General features: G+C 48.1%; 1 protein-coding gene across 6 annotated transcripts in view; it reads left to right on the top strand.

The window, feature by feature from the left end:
• The window catches only part of LOC100123603 (apoptosis-stimulating of p53 protein 2), a 114,278-nt gene that overhangs the window by 29,393 nt on the left and 62,320 nt on the right, over window positions 1–22,565 (top strand). The window contains exons 1-2 of one of the 6 annotated variants that reach the window (XM_032596069.1): window positions 7,046–7,304; window positions 11,617–11,921. The exons of 4 other annotated variants lie outside the window; for them this stretch is intronic. In XM_032596069.1, coding sequence (XP_032451960.1) covers window positions 11,688–11,921 — 234 coding nt within the window. In that variant the 5' untranslated portion in view covers window positions 7,046–7,304; window positions 11,617–11,687. Of the gene's footprint in view, window positions 1–7,045; window positions 7,305–11,443; window positions 11,922–22,565 lie in introns of those variants that run through there. One more of the 6 variants, XM_031921095.2, reaches the window with a different exon arrangement.

Genomic DNA, 22,565 nt, shown 5'->3' with positions numbered 1-22,565 from the left:
TTGCTCGATAATCGGCTCTTGGTTTAATTTAAAATTGCGTAATATGGATAGCCATTATCCTCGCTGTTTGCAGAGAGAGAGAGAGAGAGAAAGAGAGAGAGAGAGAGAGAGAGAGAGAGAGAGAAAGAGAGAGAGAGAGAGAGAGAGAGAGAGAGAGAGAGAGAGAGAGAGAGAGAGAGAGAGAGGAAACTTTATAATCGCGTCCCGATAATCTTAATTTCCCTAAATTGCGCGCAAGCGGCTCGTAGAGAGGGAGAGACGACCCCGAAAGAATGCAAATGCCTGAAGAGAAAGATAGAGAGGGTATAAATAGAGATAAGCGAAATACGTTTTTAATGAAGCTCCATCAATTCCGGGCGCGATAACGGCACGACAACGACGACACTTGGCGAACTGCCCCGGCGGCTCCTCCTTTTTTAAAAATAATAAACTTTTAAACGACTCTCGACTTTAATCGCGTGAAATTAGGGAGAGACGATCGGGGGAGAAAAAACGGGCGGAAATATAGGGGTCGCTCGTAAACATGCCCGGTCAATGAGAGGAGGAAAGAGAAATCCCTCCCCCGTTGTTTCGTTAAGTGAAATTTATACATCGGCGCGATGAGCCCTTTACTCAAGGCCCTATTTCGCGCCTGTCTCGTTAAACGCCCCGGAGATGCGCGAGCGGCTCGACGTCTCGGGGAATCCCGTAGGGAAATGCGTTGGCTTCTCTCGCGGTACGTGTGTGTATTCGCGTGTACGACGTACGCTAGACGTATGAACGTTAGTAGGTGGCTGTGAGACACTTATCGCAAGATAAGTGTAAGATTCTTCGATTCCTTTTTAATATAAAGAATAAGCCAAACCTCAATCAGCCGCCATAATCACTATCGATCATTCCCCAATTAGGCGATAGAATATATCAGTGGCTGAATAGGCAATTAGATCCTCTCCGAGCCATACACCCCGGCACTATCGCCAAAAACCCAAAACACTCGTCTCTCCCCCATAGCAGCAGCAGCTCAGCATCAGCTATTAATCTCCATCCCTCTCACACCCTCGCTCGCAATCTCCTCTTGGTTTCTCACGCGGTACTGAGCTGCACAACCCCTCGACCAAACTCTTCTCTCTCTCTCTCTCTCTCTCTCTCTCTCTCTCTCTCTCTCTCTCTCTCTCTCTCTCTGTATCTCTCGCTCCGACCTAACCGCTCTCTGAACTCGCGAGTGTAACGGTATCTGCTCGAGGAAGAGCAGCAGCCAAACGTCGGAGAGCTGCAACGCCGCGATGCTTTTAGCTATCTCGAGTATACACGTATATAGTACAGCGAGGCTATATGCATATCCATCTATGTTTTCTTTAATGGTCCAGCGATTTATGATACACACGTATCGGTCACCGTATAGATTGCTCTATATATAGAGATAGAGTTTACGGCCGGAGATGACTGGGCTTCTTTGACGCGATGTGTCGCTGCTCCGCTGATGAAAGCGACCTATGCACTTCCCGAGGCTGCAGCTCGTAAAGTTTCTCTTTATATTCTCGAGAGCTGATCGGAGATTACACAATGCGTGTGCGCGAGCTTGAGTCAAACTTTCCGCGCGCGCGCGCGGAATTGATCAAATTCGTTCGCGCTTGTAATAAGTAGGACGTCCCCGTGGCTTATTACAACTTCTCGTTCGCGCGCGGTGTACATCGGGGCCGTAACTTTCAGAATTGAATGACACTGTCTCTCACTGCACGAGCGCAACTATTATCATTATTATCGAGTCTCTCGCATTGAATTTCTATGACATTCGTCGAAACGCGCGTGTAACAATCGCCGATGCATAAAATGTAGGCTGTGGAAACACACGTACAGTGTGTATATATAGTACAGTCGAGCCGCGCGAGAGATGGAATTTATATATATTCCTCCTCTCTCCTCTCTCAAGCGAGAAGAAAGTCAAACGCAAGGCCGAGAAAAATGGCGAGTTATTCCACTTAAACGAGCCGGCGCCGCTGCAGTCGTATTTCAAATCGCGGCGAGCGGCGTGGAAAAGTCAATTCTCGCACTCGTCCGAGCCCGCATTTTCACACCACCGTCGGCTGTGTTGCCTTAACCCCGTTCTCTTCTTTCGGCTCTTCTCGCTGTACACCTCGACAGAGTCGGATGAAAACAGGACTTCTTTTGTACGAAATTCCGTCTGTCCCTCACCTGTGCGCCGAGAGAGCAGATAAAACTCGTCGCAGCAGCTAAACGAGATAACGAGCGCGCGAGGGACAAAGGCTCGGCTTGTTATATTTTAATGAATTATGTCTCTCGCGGACGTGTCGAATCGCGCGCGAAAAATATATTTCTCTCATATCACAAAGCCGCCGCGAGTAATTTTGTTCTCTCTTCTTTCTCTCGGCGGAGCTATGCGCGCGATACAACGACGCGGGCGAGTTCGGCGACGGGAACCGATAAAGAAAGCAAATAAATCCAAGAGTCGAGCGCTCCGTACATCATAAAAACTTATGTACGTTATCTTCCCGAGCTTTGTCGTACTTGGATCGCGCGCACAAATTCCTCCGCGAAAACCGACCCAGAAGTATGTATCCGCGCGAGTGCCGTAAAAGGAAGCGAAAGCAGCGGCAGTCGAAGCTCTAATAACCCCGTCGTCGTCGTCATTTTTCTTCCGCCGCTGCCGCATCGCATCATTTTTTATGCTCTATAAGCCAGAAGAGGGGGAGAGAAGAAAGCGGGAGAAATCCGAGGCGGCCGCGTTATTATCGAGCGATGCATGTGTGCATCATCGTGATGAACGATGCTACAGGTGCATGTGCTATAGAATCGAAATATGTTTTGTGCGTATACAGTGAAAGCTGATAGAGGATAAACACACACACCTACTTATACAGAGTGCGCAGATAAGCTCTATTTGCTCTCGTCGTCTCTGTGTGTAAAGGGGGGCGTGTGTCACGACGCGTCTCGTCCTTATCTTCGACATTCATTTTTTCCTCTACTCTATACGCTTCCAACGTTCGAACTCGAACGACTAATCCCCGCGGAGGATCAAAGTAGTTTACCGTGTATACACTTATGGGTACACAGTCGCGCAAGATTAATTAGCTCTATCCGCCGAAACTTTCATCCATAACCCAAATTACGCTCTCGCGGCTAATACTCTCCCTTCGAAATACATTCAGTGCCTCTCCGAGACGTGTATCCCCGCGATTTTCTTATACACAAGACACCGATGCAGAGCCGCGAAAGTATGTACTCAGCTCGTCGACTGGAAAGTCTCTCGCGATGTCAAAGGTCTCCCCTTTATACAAATTCATTCTCTCCTCGAGCTCTCCGCGCACTTAACCTTATTTTATGCGCAGCACTCGGTACACGAGCAGCACTCGATACACTACTTCGCGACGATTTTTTTTCCCGTGCGCGCAATTAATGCTCTGAAGAATATACAAAAGCGAGTGGAATTTTTCTCTCGAGAGAAAAATGACAATTTTTCACAGATGCCGATAAAAATTCCAGTCTGCACGCGCGCGTCCATAAAAAGAGCCAACGCTCGCGCTTATACGGCCCGGAGACTCTTCTCTATACTTTTCGCGCTTATCCGCGCGAGCGAGGGAGCATCCCGGGGAAAATGGAGTTTCGAAAGCAATTTTTTATCAGAACGCCTACGTTAGAGTGCAGAGAGACGCAGAAGACGCTTAGCTGGTTATATTGTTTTTCTTTTTTTCTTCTTCGTGCGCGCGCATAGCGTAGGATGAAAAAATAATTCGTTTTACGTTTTACGGCGGAAAAGAAAGAACGATTCAAAGTTAATTTCATTTCGCGTGTATATATTTACGTCGAGAGCGAGAGATGGTGGTGGGGGTGGTGTATAAAAAGAGAGCGATGTATTATTCAAACTCGTATCTCGCGTCGAGTTTTATCAAACGCTCGGAGCGATTTGTTGGAGAGAGAGAGAGAGAGAGAGAGAGGAGAGAGAACAGAGAAAAGAGAAAAAAATGTAAAATCGATGCCGTTGATAAGCATCTAATTAGAATGCGGTTAGAGCGCGCAGATTTATCGGCGCGCTTGAAATCGTACCGAGCTCGAGATACGCGGTGAAAGTGAACTCGCGAGAGAGCCAAGCGAGGGGCGAAGAAGAGAAGAAGAAGTTTTAGCGTTTCTCTCTCTCTCTCTTTCTCTCTCGCTCGTCGTCTCGTGACTGGAATTATGTGTATACAAGGGGTTGATGGAGAGAGAGAGAGAGAGAGAGAGAGAGAGAGAGAGAGAGAGAGAGAGAGAGAGAGAGAGAGAGAGAGCAATAGTAGAGCGCCGCGGCTTGGGAATGAGTGTGCCGTGTGATCGACACGGCGTTGCGGAGATCACCTCTGACCCTTTTGCGAAATCGAGAGCCGCTGCGCGCTCTCTTTGTGTGCAGCGGCGGATAGCTTAGGAAATAGTGAGTGCACATTAGTTTATAAAATTCGTCGAGAAAAAAACACCGCGGAAAGAATCGAATTCTCCTCGCTCTTCGATCCGCGTCACGTCTGGGTGGAAAACAATCGGTTGGCAAAGCACACACGTACAGACACTCGAAAGTCCCGCGCGCGCGCGCGAAAACAAACAGCCAGAAAGAGAGAGAGCCCGTGACCCCGAAAATAGCCTCGACTCTGAAAAACAATCAATCGTGCAAAAAGCCCGCAAAACAGACGAGAGCCTCTCTCTCTCTCTCTCATAGAAGCACTGCCACTTATATACAGCGTCTAATAATAACGCCTAGAATCGCCGCCGCCACTGCTGCAGAGCACTTGGAGCATTATACAGGCTCGACTGCTGCTTCTGCATGCGTGGCGATGCCCTGCCGAGATTAAGTACTAGGAAGCAGCGCGCGGACCCTTAGCGCTCTCTCTCTCTCTCTCTCTCTCTCTCTCTCTCTCTCTCTCTTGAGTATCCGTATGTATACGTAGTTCGTGAGCCGAGTTGCGGTACGGGTGGCTCGCGGCTCTCTCTCGTAAAATGTGACGACGACCAGAGCGCTTTGTTGGCTTGTGTGCTGCTGCGCAGAAGAGCGATATCGGGGAAGAAGCGTAATGATGTAAATTTTCGAAACAGACGTGAAAATTCAAAAATTCGTTTAACGCGGGGGGGCTGTTCGAGTTTTAGGCCGTCGTTAAGTCAAAAGGCGCAATAATCCCGAGCTTACGCCTGCTGTATGAACGCGAGAGAGAAGCAATCGAAAGTCCATTAAACCCGCCGGCTAAAAACGCACTCTTGCAGCGAATTATCGGTGACGCAAGTAATAACACACACGCGCGCGCGGCCAGAGAGCAACATACTCCCCCGCTCACTTTCACGTAACTCGCGCGGCTCGCTCGCGATATATCCGCGAAAAAAGGTGGCGCGCTTTCTAATTAGGAAAATCGCCACCCGCCGCCGTCTCTCTGCGATTAAGATGGAAAAAAACTGTGTGTGTATATTATATACAGACAGAGAGCGTCTGTGTTTATAGACTCGCGTAATGATCCCCCGGCGCGCGAATTACACCGCGGCGGCGTCGGCGTCTAGGCGAGTATAAACGAAATTGACGAGAGACAGAGAAGTGGAGGAGGAGTAGGAAGGTATGTATACGTATACACAGCAGCAGCGCCGGGAATAAACATTAAGCTCTCCTCTATGCGGCGCGGCGGTAGAGAGAGACGATAAAGAGCCGGCCGGGGAAAACGCGCGAATTAGAGAAGCGGAGAGATTGTTCGCCGCGATTGCGGGGAGCTGCATCGCTCTCCGCTCTCTTCCTTTTTTCCCTCTCTCACACATATATATATATATATATATATATATATATATATATATATATATATATACCGCGGGGCTTAGCTAATTTTCCTTCCCGGCTCCACACACGAGATAAATGTGTTTTGATAAGAATTGCGCGCGCGCATCGAGAAAATTCAAAATACAAACCGCTCCCGAAAGAGCACCTGCGCGCGGAGCCCAATATTTACGCGCCCAAAACGCCGCTTATCCTCGTGTATACGTGTGTGTAGAGCGTGGAAAAGCCGTGGGTATAAATTCCCGCGAAAATCCTCTTTGTGTCTCGAAAAGCAACACAGCGACGACGCACGCTTGTCCATAACCATAACCTTACACGGCGCTCGCCCGAGCAAAAAGCCGGAGATAGAGAGACCTTGTACTACGACGATCTGGTTCTTCCGCCACCTGCGCCGCCGCGAGCTGCACCTTCGGGTTTATCCCTCCGGAGAGAGAGACGAGGCGAGCTTTTTAGAAGCGTCGATGCTTATAGTTTGTGGGAAGGAGTATGTATTGTTTAAATTAAACTAAAAGCGTCGCCGAAAATGAGCAACGACACGCGTATTATACCCCAGGGCGCCGCGGAGCAAAGAAAGCAGCAGCGGCAGTGTACGATAAGTATGTAATACCAGCTCATACTCCTCGAAGAGAGAGAGAGAGAGAGAAAGAGAGAGAAGCAGAAGCAGCCGATCGCGAATTCCACGGCGCAGTATATGGTATAGCCGCCGCCGCCACCGCGAGAAAAGGGGGGCAAGTTTTTTCCTTTTGCTCTTTCACGAGCAGCAGCAACGGAGAGCAGCTTGTACCGAGAAACGCGACCTTCTCTTGCGAGCTTCGGCGTGTCGCTTTTTTCTTATTCTCTCCTCTCTGTACTTCGCTTCTTCGTCTTTTTCGGACGCTGGAAGAATTTCTGTGGTAATTGGTTTTCCAGCCGCGCGCGGTGACTCAGGCACGCACGTCGGACCCCTGAAAAATCGCGTTATAATCGCGAGCTACACTGAATGAAACTGGTTCAGCGTCTATATACTGCTTATAACGAAAATATGCTTACTATATCGGCATCAGGGTCCATTACCGCGGCTATTATTAAATTCAGCGCTCGTTATATAAATCAATTAAACACCTCTTAAACGCCGAGCCGCGAAAAGTCGCTCGTAAAAAGCCGCCGCCGTCACCCTATCTCTCGCTCGTGTAATATTCTAGCCGATCTTTCTCTCTCTCTCTCTCTCTCATTCGAGAGCGAGGCTCGCAGCGCATCTGGAAAATAAAGCAGTATAGCCGCGGCAGTGCTCTCGCAGAGGCGTCTAAATATAAAGCTGCTGTGTTCGCCGGTTCAGCACGGACGGACGGCAGTCACAGGCGCATATAGTAGTAGTAGTCCGCGGGCGCCAGCAGCGTTGGCCCAACTTTTCGCCGCCGCTCTCTGTGTAAAGGCCGTTCGCGCCCTTTTAAAAAGCCCGCGCGCGCGCCTGAGAGAGCGAGATTTTTCCCGGTACTTCGCACACGTGCGACGCTATTGTGGTGGTGGTGTACGCAGTGGCTTTGTGATATATTGTGTGGGTGACGAGTGATCGGTGTGGTGGTGTTTGCGTAAATTTTTGAGTTTTAAGCGTCTGAATTTGGCGCGTCGATACAGAGGTTTATAAATTATCGAACGAGAGCGGTGCGTATTTATCGTTTCGCGCGCGGCGTGTCTGGCTAGTGTTATTTCGAATCCGCGGGGCTGGCTTCGATTATACGTTCGGCGAATCCGATGATAATTTTGTGCAAAGTGGAAATAACTCGAGTCGATTGCAAAATAAGTCGGTACCGATATAGGTATATATACGTATATACAAGCGCGAGAGATGTGAACTTTATGGAGTCGCACAAAGTTGCTCTCGCTTCTCCTTCCTCTTTCTCTCTTTCGGAAATATCTCGGAGTCGAATTTCACTACATGACTTCACGGCATTGGATACACCGGCCTCTCTCTCTCTCTCTCTCTCTCTCTCTCTCTCTCTCTCTCTCTTCGCATAGCGCAGCAGAGAGCTACATGCCACTCAAAGCGAAAAGATTCACTTTTACGTTCAAAAAATTCCAGCGGCTTCTTCCTCCGCCTCTTCAGAGCTTAAAAGAGATTCAAATTGAAAACGCACTCAAAGAGGAGTACACGCGGCATTATGTGTCCCGTGAATTTTTCCTTCCTGGTAATATTTCGCGTATCGCTTTGCAGTCAAAAGCGTAATTTCGAAACTCGAGCGCGAATATAAATAAGAAGAATCAAAAGTCCGTCCGCCAAGCGGCGCAACGAAAACAAACTGAGGCGCGCGGCGTCCGCGTCCCCTGCAATAACACCTCGAGCGTGATGCCACCTCGGATTGAAAACCCGGGCCATCGTTAATCGCTGGCCCGTTTCCGGCAATCAACACGCGACGTTGTTAATTCGAACTTGGTGCACAATCGATACACGCGGGCGCTTAATCCCTCGTACGCCACGACACACTGTACACACACGCGTTTATGATTCGAGACCGGTCGCGTGGATATATCGATCGATTAAATTTTCTCCCGAGAGCCCGTGCATACGCTTGAATTAATGCGCCGGAGATTATTACCACCGGGGCGGATTTTAAATTCCGACGCGGTTCGTTACACCTCGCGTATCTTTAACGGCCGCTATTTCTAACGTTTACCCTCGAATTTCGAAACTCTGGCAATTTTTTCTTTTCCAAGTGGTTCCGGTAGAGTGGAGCGTGTGTGTAATCCTATTTTTGAGAGATTTTTTAGCGCGAGCGCTCTGCCAAAATTTCACGGACGACTTTGTGTTAGCGAGCGCTTGTGGAAATCTCTCTCAGAAGCGAGCGAGCTCGAGGCGTACTTTTTATGTATAGCGCAGCAGCTTCGTAAAAAATTTCATTTAGCAAATAGATCTCTCGATATTCCGTCGACGATGAAAAGAATGAAAAAAAAGAACGAAATATCTCCCGTGGAAAAAAAAACAAGCTTTTATAATCCCTCGATGATCCACGGAAAATTTGTCGGACAAAAGCCGAGCCTTTTTCGATTAGTGGAAAAAAGAGAGAGCTCTCGCTTTTTTCGGGGGCCTTTTTCCAGTGCGCCGCGGCTGATTGAAGATTTTGGAAGCCGAATTTACCGCGTAAAAAAGCCAGGCTCGCGTGAACCCAATAGAGAGCCTCGCTCTTTAATTGACGGGCGCAACAAATTCCAGAGTCAATATAGCCGCGTCGTTCGAGTGGAAAACTCGTGGATTGAAATAAAAAGCAGGTCCTCTGCCCAAAAGATCACCCCGAGACGAGCATCTCTCTCATACTTCCTCCGCGAAACGATCGATAAACATACGTTTCGTTATACATACTTACACATATGCACACATTTATAACGAGGGCAGCGAAGCATTATTTCGAAAAAGCTGCTGGCAGCCGAGGACAAAGAGCATTGAAACACACCCTGCATTGAAAGCTCATCGGCTGCTGCAGCGAAGAGAGAGAGAGAGGGAGAGAGAGAGAGAGAGAGAGAGAGAGAGAGAGAGAGAGAGAGAGAGAGAGAGTATACTTTACCCCGTCAATGCGCGCGGAGCGAGTGACGCGCGCATAAATTAAATTCAACAGATATTAAGGTCGTTCTCGTATACCGAGTGTTGTGCACACTGCGTATGGTTATTGAAACGCTCGTCGGCTAAAGAGGAGTACGTGTAATGTAGGACGCAGAGAGGATATCGCTCACTCTTTCAAAGAGCATATCTCGGAAATTTTCGAAAATTATTTTCCCTCCTCCGCTCTTTTTATTCATTTTCGTATACGTATGTACACGCTAGAAGTAGGGCGCCAGCGTTGTACAAACACACATTCGCATTTCATTACATCAGAATTTCGAGCAAAAATTTCCGCCGAGCGCTTTACTTTTTCAAGCGTATATTATAATAACGCACAGAGAGTCTACTACTAAGCGAGAGAGAAACGTACGTGTATACGCGTTTGTATTTTTAGAGTTTCTCGAAAAGCGAGCGAGAGACTTCCCGAAATAACTCGCTGGTATCACGGTCAATTCGCAGTCTAGACCGAGATAAGGAAGGATTTGTTTGCCAGTCGCATCCTCTCGCTCGACGTACGCGATATGAATTCATATCTCTGGGATATTCGGCCTCTCTCGATTGTGCGCGCGAGTACAGTCGACCGGAGCAGCGATTAATTAAGCGTGTGATGCGGCATTAGCATGAGCCCGTCCTCACTTAGCTCTCCCTCGTAATTAGTCTCAATTCAAGCGATTAACGCCGCCGAGAATATTTTACACCTTCGGGGAATGCTCTCTCCTACAACGTCGTCTTTTCTCACTTAGCTCTCTTATCCGTGTCTAGAGAATATGGATACCAGGGATAATCGATAGGAGAGCTGACGCGTCTGGATTAACGAAGCATCGACGCTGGATAAGTCAGTGATGTAGAGCTGGACGGACGGCGATTACGACACCTCTGTCTCTCTCTCGATTTACATAAGTCTTTTTTTTCCATCTTACTCCTCTTCCTCGCCGCTGATTTATCTGTCAAGGATGCAGCAGCCCGGGAATGCTGGAAATTAAAAGGAGGGACTGAGTGACGTTTACGGCGCGGACGGATCTCCCGTGGCGATTTTTATTATCCTCTCTACGCACGGCTTCATGGATTTCCAATCTCTCACTTTTCCGTATCGAGGAATTTCTTCTCGGACGAAAAAATTCTGGATATTTCCGGAGAGCCGCGGCTTATAACGTATACACAGCGCTGCACAGCTATATATCGAATGACAGAGCGCGGCGCGAGCTTAAGGTCAGCTCTTCGCACGTGCTTGCTTAGCCAAGAGAGTTCAAGCGCTGCAGCGACACGAGACTGGACTATGCGCCTGTGCATGCAGCGTATAAAGTGGAGAGAAAGAGAGAGGCTCATAGACACGGGAGAGCGGCTAGCCCTAAGCTAAGTGCAGACGCGTGTTTCCGGCCGGTTGAATCCTTTCTTCCGGATGAGCTCGTACTGTGTATGTAGGAGCTGTTGTTGGAGTTTGCGCGGAGGAAAAAATTTCATTTCGTTATACACGTGTGAGAGAGCGTGTAGTCGAGGGAAAAGAAAGATTTGTGTAGGGCAGTTAATTTTAAGAGCGAAGAATTCCCAAGAAACAAGCCATTAGACAAATTGTCCATCCGGTATCGTCCTGAGCTTAGACTAATATCCAACCGGTGCAATCGCGAGATTGAACCACGCATATACCACTCGATCCTCCCCGGAGATCGACGCGTTATATATCTCACGCTTCGCTTTTTCGCATGACCCTCTTTTTTAACGAGCCGATCGTTCTTTTTTTTCCGAAGGAGCGCGGCACTTCTCGGTAATTGGCCGGCTTCGATCTGATTTATGGCTTTTTGTTTTACGGCGTCCAGTGCGTTTCTGCATGCTTCGCCGAGCGATACACGCGTTGATCTACCATCTTCGAGGAGAGATTTTCGTGACCCATAAAATCGTCGTAAAGACCGTATCGAGCGGTGGTTCGCATATGCAGCGCCGGACAATCGTAAAGTTTGTAAGATAAAAATATCTTCCATATTATTCCGTAGGTAATATAGTATAGGAAGCGGGAGATACGGTCGAATCGACGGAACGTTGAACCGCGCGAGAAGGAGAAGAGCCGGTGCTCCGGCACGTTTGAAAAACAGCGCTAAGAATAACAGCCGCTAAAAACGTGCGCGACTGTTGTGAAAGCCGGCGCTTAATTGTAGCTGTGAGTGTGTGTGTGTGTCCTCTCGAAATAGCTGTCTCTCTTCAAAAATTGCATTACAGACCTCTGTACCTACGCGCTTATATTTCGGGACGACAAAAGGAACGAAAAAAATTGAATCTTCAGAGAAGCTGGGCATGTGCGTTACATCGGAGTAAAAGGAAAAATAGAAGACTACACTACAGAGAGCAACAACAATGGATCGTTCGGTCTACGTAACGGAGGAGGACCTGAAGCGTCTGTCGACCATCACCGAGTACACCGAGTCCACAGACGATGAGGAGGATGAGGAGGAGGAAGCCTGTGCCTCGGCGGGTCTCCATCGCCCTCTGGACGTCGACGAGCTGAGCCTCGAGGACGTCAAGTACTTCCTCGTCGACGACTCGCCGATGGCCAAATTCAGCCGCAGCGTCAAATGGGCTTATAAGAAGGTATACTGCACCTTCGCTATCGAACATATATATGTATACATACCGATCGCTCCTTCTCTCCACTCTCGCGTCGTCGTCGCGCGTAATTAGGCCATGAGAGAGTGATGCAGTCTGTCAGTCGAAGGATTATCCGTATAAGCTCCAGCTACTCTACTCGCAGCAGCGACTGACGTGAATCTGTACACACGTATATAGACCGTATCGGGGGATTCCATTGGGCTGATTGGAATGAAGGATGTTGCTCGGTGAGGGATTGAGTAGATCGAATAGTGGCGTAATGGCTGATGTTTCGGATGTGCCCACGCACCTTTTACAGCACCGCTCTCTATACACAGCGGTGTATGCAAATACCCCTCGCGCGATATTTCCCAAACGGCTCGTCGCTTTCGTGCAGAATACGCGAGAGCGAGCTGCTATTATTATTGTTATTATTTTTCGCTCTCGTCGCAGTGTATAGGATCCCCGCTCGCGCGCCGGCTGATTGAAAATATCGGTATGCCCGAGATGCAGGCGCAGCGAGAAATTGAGCTTTTCAATGCTCCCTTTGCCTATATGTATACATAATACGGACGGGAAATTCCGGGAAAAATCGCTCGAGAGTCGGGGATTCTTCGGCTAGTTCCCTTCCACCCGCCGCCCTTTACACTGAAGTATGCATCAATTTGCGCGTAACTTTTCTCTGAAACTATCCAAATTCGAAAGTCCAAGCTTCGGTATAAATTATTCGCGGGAAAAAAATTGAAGACTTCGTTTACATGGAAAGCAGAGTGTGTATAGAGAAGGGTGAGGGGGATATTTGCGATTCCGAGCGGGCCGCGTCGCGATTTCCACCTCAAAGATCATCTCTCTCTCTCTCTCTCTCTCTCTCTCTCTCTCTCTCTCTCTCTCTCTCTCTCTCTCTCTCTCTCTCTCTTGGAGACGCTCTTTTTCGTGCGATTTTCAATTATCGACCTCCGTGCATCGAATTACCCGACTTTGCTGCGGCGACGATCTTACGTTTATAAATAAGAGCCGAAAGCAAGTCCACGTCGCTAAATAATCGAAAAATAAGCAACCCTCGAAATCCCTTTCACACAGCTAGCGCAAACCCAATTCCAAGAAGCGTCGCCCAGCTAAAAAAGAAATCTCTCTCTCTCTCTCTCTCTCTCTCTCTCTCTCTCTCTCTCTCTCTCTCTCTCTCTCTCTCTCTCTGGTCCAAAGACCAACCGCAGTCTGCCTAGTTTGTCGCTCCAGCATCGCCTCTTCTTGTCGCAGAAAACTAATTACCTAGCCGGCCATTCAGCGGCAGCAGTCTTCAGGTGCAAAGAGGGGCAGAGCTTTTCCGCACAATGCGAAATAGGTCATTTTGCGCGCGGCCCGCGCGCGCTAAAACGTGTTTAAGCGGCCTCGCGTCGAGTAGTACAGCCGCCGACCGACGATTTTACCTTGAGAGAGAGAGAGAGAGAGAGAGAGAGAGAGAGAGAGAGAGAAGCTGGAGGAGGAGAGGGAAAGTTAAAGGGGAGAAAGAGGAACTCAGGAATTCTCGCGGAGCGCGAAGAGCGCAGAACGCAGGGAGAGAGGAGAGGAAAAATAAAAAGATAGAGAAGAGGGAAAGGGAAAGGTTTCTAGGTTCTCGCTGTGTGTACTCGACTCTGAGGAGCAGCAGCAGGAGGAGGAGGAGGATTCTCTCCGCTGGCATTATCTGTACACCGAGACGCTCGAGAGCTGCAGAGATATGTGTGTGTGTCTACTCTATTCTATTTTTCTCTTTTCCTCGCTGCTTCGAGAGCAGCGCCTTTTTTACTCGGCGATGCATTTTCGCAGGCTATCCTATATATACCTCTGTGTGCAGCATCGAGAGATATATATTTTTGATCGATGCATTTAATTCCACGGTGAGGATCTAGAAGAAGGAAAGTTTCGACGCGAATAGACGCCGCAATCGATATCGCGAGTTCGAAAGTGCCGCGCGAGTTCAAGTTCGCAAGAACCAAATGGAGCGTAATACACACTTCGCGTATGAGTTTCTCTCATTTTATTTCCCCGCGAGGCGAGTAGTGTGTGCTATTCTAGATCGATCGAAGCTTTATTACGAGGCGAGCGCAATTTCAAATCTGCTTTTGAAAATATTTTCCTAGCCTTTCGAAACAGCCCCCTCTCTCTGCGCCTTCACTCAAAGCGATTTTCAGCCGCTCGTCGACTAGGAAACAAACTACTCTGCAGCTACTCCGACGAAAAATTCCATCGCGCGCACAGAGACGCGGGAGGGCAAAACACACAGCGACTGTTATTTCCAAATCGACAGTTCACTTTCCTTCCTCTCTCTCTCTCTCTCTCTCTCTCTCTCTCTCTCTCTCTCTCTCTCTCTCACTCTCTCTCTCTCTCTCTTTCTCTCTCTGGTTCACCGGCAACTTTCGCTCGAATTTCCAGCGTGCGCATAACGCTTCAGTCGAAAACGACAATCCGAAAACTTTCCAGTCTGCATACAAATCTCGCGACAAGCCGGCATATATCAATCAGCTGATCGACGAGTCGGATACAGCACAGCTTCGTCATCGAAAAACTCAACCGTCGCGTATCTAATGCAACGATCGCGTGATTAATCGCGCGATAGATGGGAGGGAGCGAAAAAATCGCGTTTTCACGTCTCGCTGCAACGCGTCGCTGCTCAAAGGAATGAGAGAGGGTGGTGCGTATGGGCTAATTGCAGAGAGCAGCTTCCGTTTGTGTTTCGCGCTGATGCGCTGATTCGACGTGATTATTTCGCGTTGGAATTAATTAAACGCTATAGCTGTGCGCGCGCATGTGTACACTCCAGATTTAACGCATGCATGATGAAAACTAATAAAACTGAATAAATCAATTACCGTGGCGGTTATCGAAATTAATCGATGCGCCAAAAGCGAGAGCTTCTAGTCAACGAATCAATGGAAGCTCCGCGCGTACATCGAATTTCAGCCCCCCCCCCCCCCCCCCCCCCAGCGATGTTGGGGCCGACGCTTGTGTCGGCTGATATGGCTATAATTATCCGGCTGTCAAATGTTGCGCGCATACGAGCTGAGCATATAGCCGAATCGAATTCGCTTTGTGAAACGCGATTATTTCATCCTCTATTTCTAGGCTGCGCCTGCAGCGGCGGGAGTTTTGAATTTTTCGCCGATGCTCCTGTTCCTCTCCCCCGCGCTTACGCGATGTTGATTATCGGATTATTAATGCACGCAGCTCTTTCTCTATCGGCTGTGGAACGTGATTTATGTCATACGGGCCCGCTCGTGATTGAATTATTTTACACGTTGTTTTGACTCGCGGCGCGGTTAATTAATCAGACTTTGATTCGAGCGATAACGCGCCCGATTAAATGTTCTCGACGTATACACGACTGACGTCGCGCACAGCTGATAAATCGAATGCCGAGCAACAATGGAATTCCTGAAAACGACTCCATCGCGCGAACGGGTATATGAAGGGAAAAAGAAAGGGGGAAAGAAACGGAGTCACCGACGGCGCCAGTACACGCGGAAACGCGAATTAATCGCTCGCTATTCCTTCGACGGGGAGAATTACGCGGCGATTGTTTCGCAAGCAGCGCCGCCTATAAATATTCTCAGTAACCGCCTCACTTTCATTGTGCAGCGGCGGCTCGTTTTTTTTTTTAATTTATCGACTGCTGCAGCAGCAACGACGGCGGCGGCACTTTCTCTCTCCTCTCCCGGAGTCGCCGTGAGAACTCGCGCAAAGAATGCGCGCATTCCGCAGTTTTTAATTAATATATTATGTCTGTATCGGTGCAGTGCTGGTAGAGCGATTTAATTTATGGACTCGGGAACTTTACGCGGGGTTATTTAATCTTCCGTGTTTTACGCTTTTTGCGTTATTAAAGTTCGAGATGTATAGTTTGCTCTCGGGAGTTATATCGCGACAAATTTCATGCTTGTTGCTGTTCTGGTATTATTGAGACTGTATCGTGAGTCGATAAGCCGATGAAGAGGAAAAAACTCCGTAGCGACTTCTTGAGTTTTATTTCTCGTCTCTATTAAAAGTTCCATAAGTCGTTATTTATCTTTATTCATACTTCGCGAAGCGAGCTCCTATTCGAGAGTCGATTACCAAGGGCGATTCTCAAACTTGCCCGTGTGGCGCAGCCCCGAACGGCAACATCAACTCCACATTAGCCTCTCTCCGTCGTCTTGCGGAATTAATTTCTCGTCAAAGTTTGCCGAACGTGCACGTGGCATATACTCTACTGCGGAGTGTGGCGAGAGAGAAATCAGTCGCGAGGCGCATAATGGACCGCAGCGACAATTTCCTCTCTGTGTACACGCTCTATATACGTATATACGCAGAGACTCGACCGCGATTGTCTCGCTCTGCTGTTTGTAGCGAGAAACTCCCCAGGCCGAGGTGTTGATCCGTATACACTGGAGTAGTGAGATTCTCGAATCGACCTAATTTTATGCGATCAAAAAATAGAATTTAATTTATGCGCCGATTGTCTGGCTTTTCCTTCAACACACACAACACTCGGCTTTGGAGTAAGCTCGGATGCTATATAGACTACCGCCTCTCGCGACTTATTCAGAATATACGCGCGATACATCGTCGAGAGGAAACGCCTATCTTGAGAGAGAAGAGCCCTGGCTCTGCACAATCATGACTTCTCCCTCCTCCTATATATATTTATCCTTTGATTTCCTGCTTCTATCGCTCTTTCTTAGCGAAGCTTCCGGCCGTCTTCAGAGCCCCGAGGAAGGGAAATGTATCGGTGCGGCACCAGAGATGTATTGTTTTACATTGTTGTACACCTCTGCAGTTTATACTTATTCACGGTGTAATTTGTGGAAAAACACAACGTGAACTAAATTCCGGAAGACTAAAAACAAAACACACACGGCGTGACCTCGAGGATGATAAATCTCTCTGCCGCGTGGCGCTAGTCAAAAAGAGAACATCAGGCAGCTGATCGACGCTTTACACCCGTCAAAGCTCACGGTATAGTGCGCTACCCTCGCAACCCAGTAACACATCCGATTGATTCGCCCCGTTTTCCTTGTACACTTACAACCACATCGTACATGACTCTCGTTACATCCGCGAAATAATTGAGGAGGCTATACTCGCGCGCTTTGTTCGCGGCTGCTCCGCAATCATATTTTCTTCGTGCATTCCAGGGAGAAAGAAGATCCCTATCCCATCTGGGAAATTAGGCTCCATCAAGTAGCTGCTGCCGCGGCTCTTAATCAGCCTTAAAACACGTTTAAAATCGCGGCCTTGATATACACGAGCGCTGTTATGTCTGCTCCCGGCATCGAGTAAATTCAGAGAGAGAGAGAGAGAGAGAGAGAGAGAGAGAGAGAGAGAGAGAGAGAGAGAGAGAGAGAGAAGACTTACAACTCGAGGGCAAATTACCCCGTGTATATTACAGCTTCGTTGTAATTTGAATAAATTATCAGCCCGAGCGCAGGAGTGGAGTGGATAATGCGTTTTTATTAGGATAATGAATACATTAATTCCGCGATCTTCTCTCCATCGTCTCACACTGTATTCACATAGTGGAATAACGCCGACTCGTTAACGCTTTATCGCAGCTGCGGCCCACGCGCAAAAATCTGCCCGTCCGCCGCGTGTGTACACGGATACAGCTGGAGGCTTGGCTGCATTATTCAGGAAAACTCGACTCATAAAAAATACAATCAAGCCCCGACGCTCCGGATACATTATTCGGCCGCGTAATCCTTATCTGCACCACAAAGCAGACGGATCCATCGACGCGCGCGCTCGCGCGTCTTTTTCCACTCCTCGAGAGAGCGAGAGAGATTTGACTTGCAGATTTGCCAGTAGAAGTGTTCGCGCCGGTGGTCTCGATGCAATTTTAAACACGTGTCGCCGGCGTTTTGTGTATACGCGTACACTCTCTGGGGGGCGTTTAGGGCTGCATTATTCAGGACTAGTTTATAGGGAACGACTTTCCGCTGTATAAGTCTTCTCGATTTATTAATCGTTGTGTCGTGTAAAAAAGCGGATAACAGCCGGTAAAAGTCGCCGCGAAGTGCGCGAGCTTCGCGCGATAAACAAACGCGACGCGAGCTTTAAAGCTCAATTAACTCTCGATGTTCCGTTGCTGCTACTCGCTTTCTTATTTACAGAGAGAAGAGCCTCGCGTATAAGTCTCCCTCGTAAAGAAATTCCTGCCCCCTTTTTTATCGCGGCATTTTTATGCGCGATCCGCGCGGCTTTTTGAAAGCCCGAATAAGTGGGCACTTTATACGTCGTGAAGCTGCGCTGCCGGTCTGTGTGTGTGTGTGTGTGTGCGTTATGTTATTATACGGCGTGTATTATATCTCGCTCGGAGGAAACAGTTTGAGTCCGAGGAAAATTTTATGACGTTTCAGCTCGGCCTGAATAAGCGGAAGTTTTATAGAGAGTTTGCTTTGAAAATAGCTCGTCTTTTTTCTCCTCGTATATATAGCTACTGCAATATATTCATGGTAATTGCGGCTGTATGGAAAAACTCGGCTGTTCCTCACACCCCCGCGTCGTCACTCGTAGCCGTAGACAACACATTGAGTCGCGGCGATTCACAAACGGCCGCCTCCCGTCCACATATTTGAATTGGTGCATATAGAGAGGGAAGGGGCTGTACGGCGCAGATCAAACAGGGAGAGAAGCAAAGACAAATAACTTGGCCGCCCCCGAGAGAGAGAGAGAGAGAGAGAGAGAGAGAGAGAGAGAGAGAGAGAGAGAGAGAGAGAGAGAGAGAGAGAGGACAAATATCAGACACCGGGACCTGCCACAGGACAAATATACGCGCGCAACCGCCCGCGGGACACTTTGAATAGTACTCCTGCTGCCGCTCTGTGTATCTGTATAGATATATGTACAGGAAGCTGGCCAAATTCTGCAGGCGCAGGAGGTGTGTATACGTAGCGACGCTCCGAGGGGCAGTTTGGCCAGTCTTAATTGCTCGTCGGCGCCGCGCCTTTGACTTTCTTCGTACGAGGCTCGTCGGCGTTCGGCGAAAAGAAAGCTTGTCGAGTATATTCGTTTTTGTTTATCAAATATCGTACGATATCGTATACGTACGTGAAATTAGTTTTACCGGTGAGTGCATAATATGCTGAGTAGATTGTATGAAAAAAGATCAGCTTTAAAAATATCGTTTACTCAAGAGACATATAAACAGCTCGAGCCACTCGACTATATACCCACGCAATAATTTAATTTTATCGTCGGCAAACGAAGTTAACCACGGTATATAAGGTTACGTAAACAAATACTCCTCCGACGCCGCTGCCGCGAGCCCCATCGTAATCGAGGGGTTAATAAAGATTAATCGTCCTGAGAGCATGTATCTGTGTGTCTGTGTTTTGCTCCACTGAACTCTCTCCTCCTCACGCGCGCGACTGAAACAATGGCCAATGGGATACGGAAATAAGAGCGTTGGGAACTTTTCGGCTTGCGTAATTGCAGTCCTCTCTGTATTTCCTCCTCTGCCTAGTTTCGTAGGAACAATGCCAGAATTTCGTACACAGAGGATCTCCCCCTTGATTAATTCGAGATGCGACGCGCAGTTTGTTGTTTTGCAAAAAAAGTCTCGATAGAGATAAATGAACGCGAAGGGTTACCTCGTGCAGCCAGCTCTGCATCGACGTGAATGGAATATCGAGCTCGATTTTTCAATTCCGCCAAGACTTTTATGGGACGCCGACGACGACGACGACGTCGGGAGACTTAATCACGAGCAACACAATGGAGACTGGCCGCCGACTCCAGGGGGAAAAAGGTGAACGCGATCATCTCCGTTACATCATAATCCAGCGCAGCGAGCCGCTTATTAAAATCCTCGCGGAAAAGAGGCGCGATGCGAAAATCTGCGTGTCACCCGAGCCAAATTGAAAATCTGCATCAAGACGCGCGTAATCCCCGGGGTGAGGAGAAGAAAAAGGAATAGATACCTCGGGAATTATTCAAGGGAGAAAGGAGACAAGACACGTATATAGCGCGCCGAGTTATTGGCCGGTCAATCCCCGCCTGAGAAAAGAAATAGAGGATCGATCGATCCGCCTTGTGTGTTGCGACGCTCGAGTGGCCCTTTCTATCGCAGGGGACTACTATGTGGATGCGCGCGAGCGTCCTTGATGCAAAGGATTAGGATCTCCTCCTGAGCTGATGACTGGGCGGAAATTTTGTTTATATTGGATCGGATTTTGCAGCGCGTAGTCTATACCGGGGGCTGATGAAAATCGATTTTCACCTTACGAGAGAGATTACGCGCTGCGGCGCGCGATTCTGTAATTCGCCTGAGCTGGTTTATCCCTTCTGTACACGGGGAATCGGACAACAGATGCGGAGAGTCGCTTCACCGTAATCGCGCCAAGGCTTTTAATTCGAGAAATAAACGATGACGTTTATAGTCGAGTATATATATACATCGCGAGAAAATTATGCAATTTTTAACGAAATGCGACGGGCGATCGTCAACGCTCGTTAATTAATATCTCTCGCGCGGGCTATAACGAGTCTCCTTTAATCCGCTCTCGCATGTGCGATTCTGCAACAGCTGGCAAAATTATCATAAATTCACGTGCTGATGGCTAAATCTTTATACCGACCGCAGGTATCCAATTATCTCGTTCAATGCTCGTCTAATTCGCCGAATTTACTGTTAATCCAGCATTGTTCGACCTACTCGGGGAGAGAGGGTAAGAGGATTATACCGGCGAATAAATATTATTTCGGCTCCATTATCGACTGCGCCAACGATGTTTATGTATAATATAATACACACATCGAAAAACTACTTGGCCGGTTATAACGATTATGGGGTTTATATATTATCGCCTTGGTCGTAAACGCAATTTTACTGCGGGGACAATCGCGTCGATTTTAATATTACTCGTAAAGTCCTTCTTAATTAGTGCCCCTCCATAAGCAAAAAACGTACGCGAGCTCGTAGTATCGCTTAATTATATCTCTCCCTTTCGAGATGCCGATTGTTTAACGACCGCCGCAGCGCACAATCTAAAAACGCGTATGCAACTGCGTCCCGGAGGATTTAATTAAAAAAATGTTTAACGATCCTCTCGTTATCGGGATTTAATTAAGGGTGTCGTCCACGTCGTCGGCGTGGAGCTTCCCCCGAATTGTATGAGCCGGAAAACCAAGCTCTCGCGAGGATGCCCGGTGTGACCGCTGTTATATATCTATATACGCGATCATAAATACAGACCACACGGCGAAGTTTGTCGGATAGGTCGACGACGGACGAGTTTCACCGACGGCTCATTAGTGTTTTATTTCCGCGGCGACGGAAGTTGTAACGAGAGAGGGAAGTTGGTCTGATGTATATATATATATATAACGTTTGCGCCCGAGGCGCCGGAGTTTTTCGCGAGTGTAAGAGTTTTGGTCTTGAGAGAGAGCAGTGTGGCTAGTTAATTTTCGGGAAAAATTATCCGATTATACGCGGAAGGTCGAGTCCTTCGGCGACCTTTTGATCTCGTATACGCAGTAATATACCTGCGAGAGAAGATAAAATCGTCACGCGTCGGCCGAAGAGCGAAGGAAAACCCTCGACTCATCATCAGATAGCTCGGCGACACGTCTAGCTCTTTTCACTCTCTCTCTCAACATATCATCTATTTCACATTTCAAACAGGCGGCGAAAACACACTTCTTTAAATTAGAAAACACTTAAACATGATGTAAACTTATCATCTCATACACACACTTTCACCTCATCTCACCACATTTCATCATTCACTTTCTCACACACACACACACTTACACAACTATTACCTTTTGTGTTAACCTAGTCACACATCACTATAAGTATTTATATGTACAACATAATGTACAAAAATAAAAAATTATTAAATCTAAAATCTAAAATCTCTCTTGGCTCTCAATAAATCCCGCTAATAATGACAAGCCGGCGGGAAATTAGAGGCGCCTCTGGTAATAACCGGCCGCTTTTTTCTTTCTCCGACTCTCCGAAAACGATCTCTCTCAGCTCGTCGCGGAATATTCTTTCGGGGCGGATGACACTATCGGGGATTTCGGGTTATTTATACTGGCGACGCGTTGGAAAACGATTAACGATGATAGCCGACGCTGACTGACGCGTCGCTCTGAAAATTTCACTGTTACATTTTATAATAAAAAAAGTTATCCTCCTCTCCTACCCCGTATTTCTGGGTCAGCCGCGGAGAAACTCATTAGTGCGCGATATCCCCCTTTGCTCGTCTAGCAACTATTCAGCGCCAAGAATAAGGCGAGTTGTATAAGGGAGAGGTAAATCGGCCCCGACATTCCAAATAGTTAGGCGATGCAATTACAGTTGGGGGCAATATTCGCCAAAGGACGATCAGCCGATCGCTACTGGCCGACGGAACGTGCCATGGTTACATATAGCGCATATACGCGCGGGGCAGCAGACAATTGGCCGTAACGACGAGTCGCCTGTCTCTAGGAAATTCGCGCTGACGTTGGGAAAAAATTGATTAAACGCGCTCAAAGGACTCTACGTATCGATTATTATTCGCTCGCCGGATGTGATATCGTCGCGTCGGCGCCAAACGCAATTTGCGCGATCGAAAAATCAAAATGAAAGAGGAATTTTACGAGGGCGCCTACATCTCTCGAAAAATTCAAATCGTCAATTAGCGA

This window comes from Nasonia vitripennis, chromosome 1, assembly GCF_009193385.2.
Source record: "Nasonia vitripennis strain AsymCx chromosome 1, Nvit_psr_1.1, whole genome shotgun sequence".
Classification (NCBI taxonomy): domain Eukaryota; kingdom Metazoa; phylum Arthropoda; class Insecta; order Hymenoptera; family Pteromalidae; genus Nasonia; species Nasonia vitripennis.
This window is presented reverse-complemented; position numbering and strand designations above follow the sequence as displayed.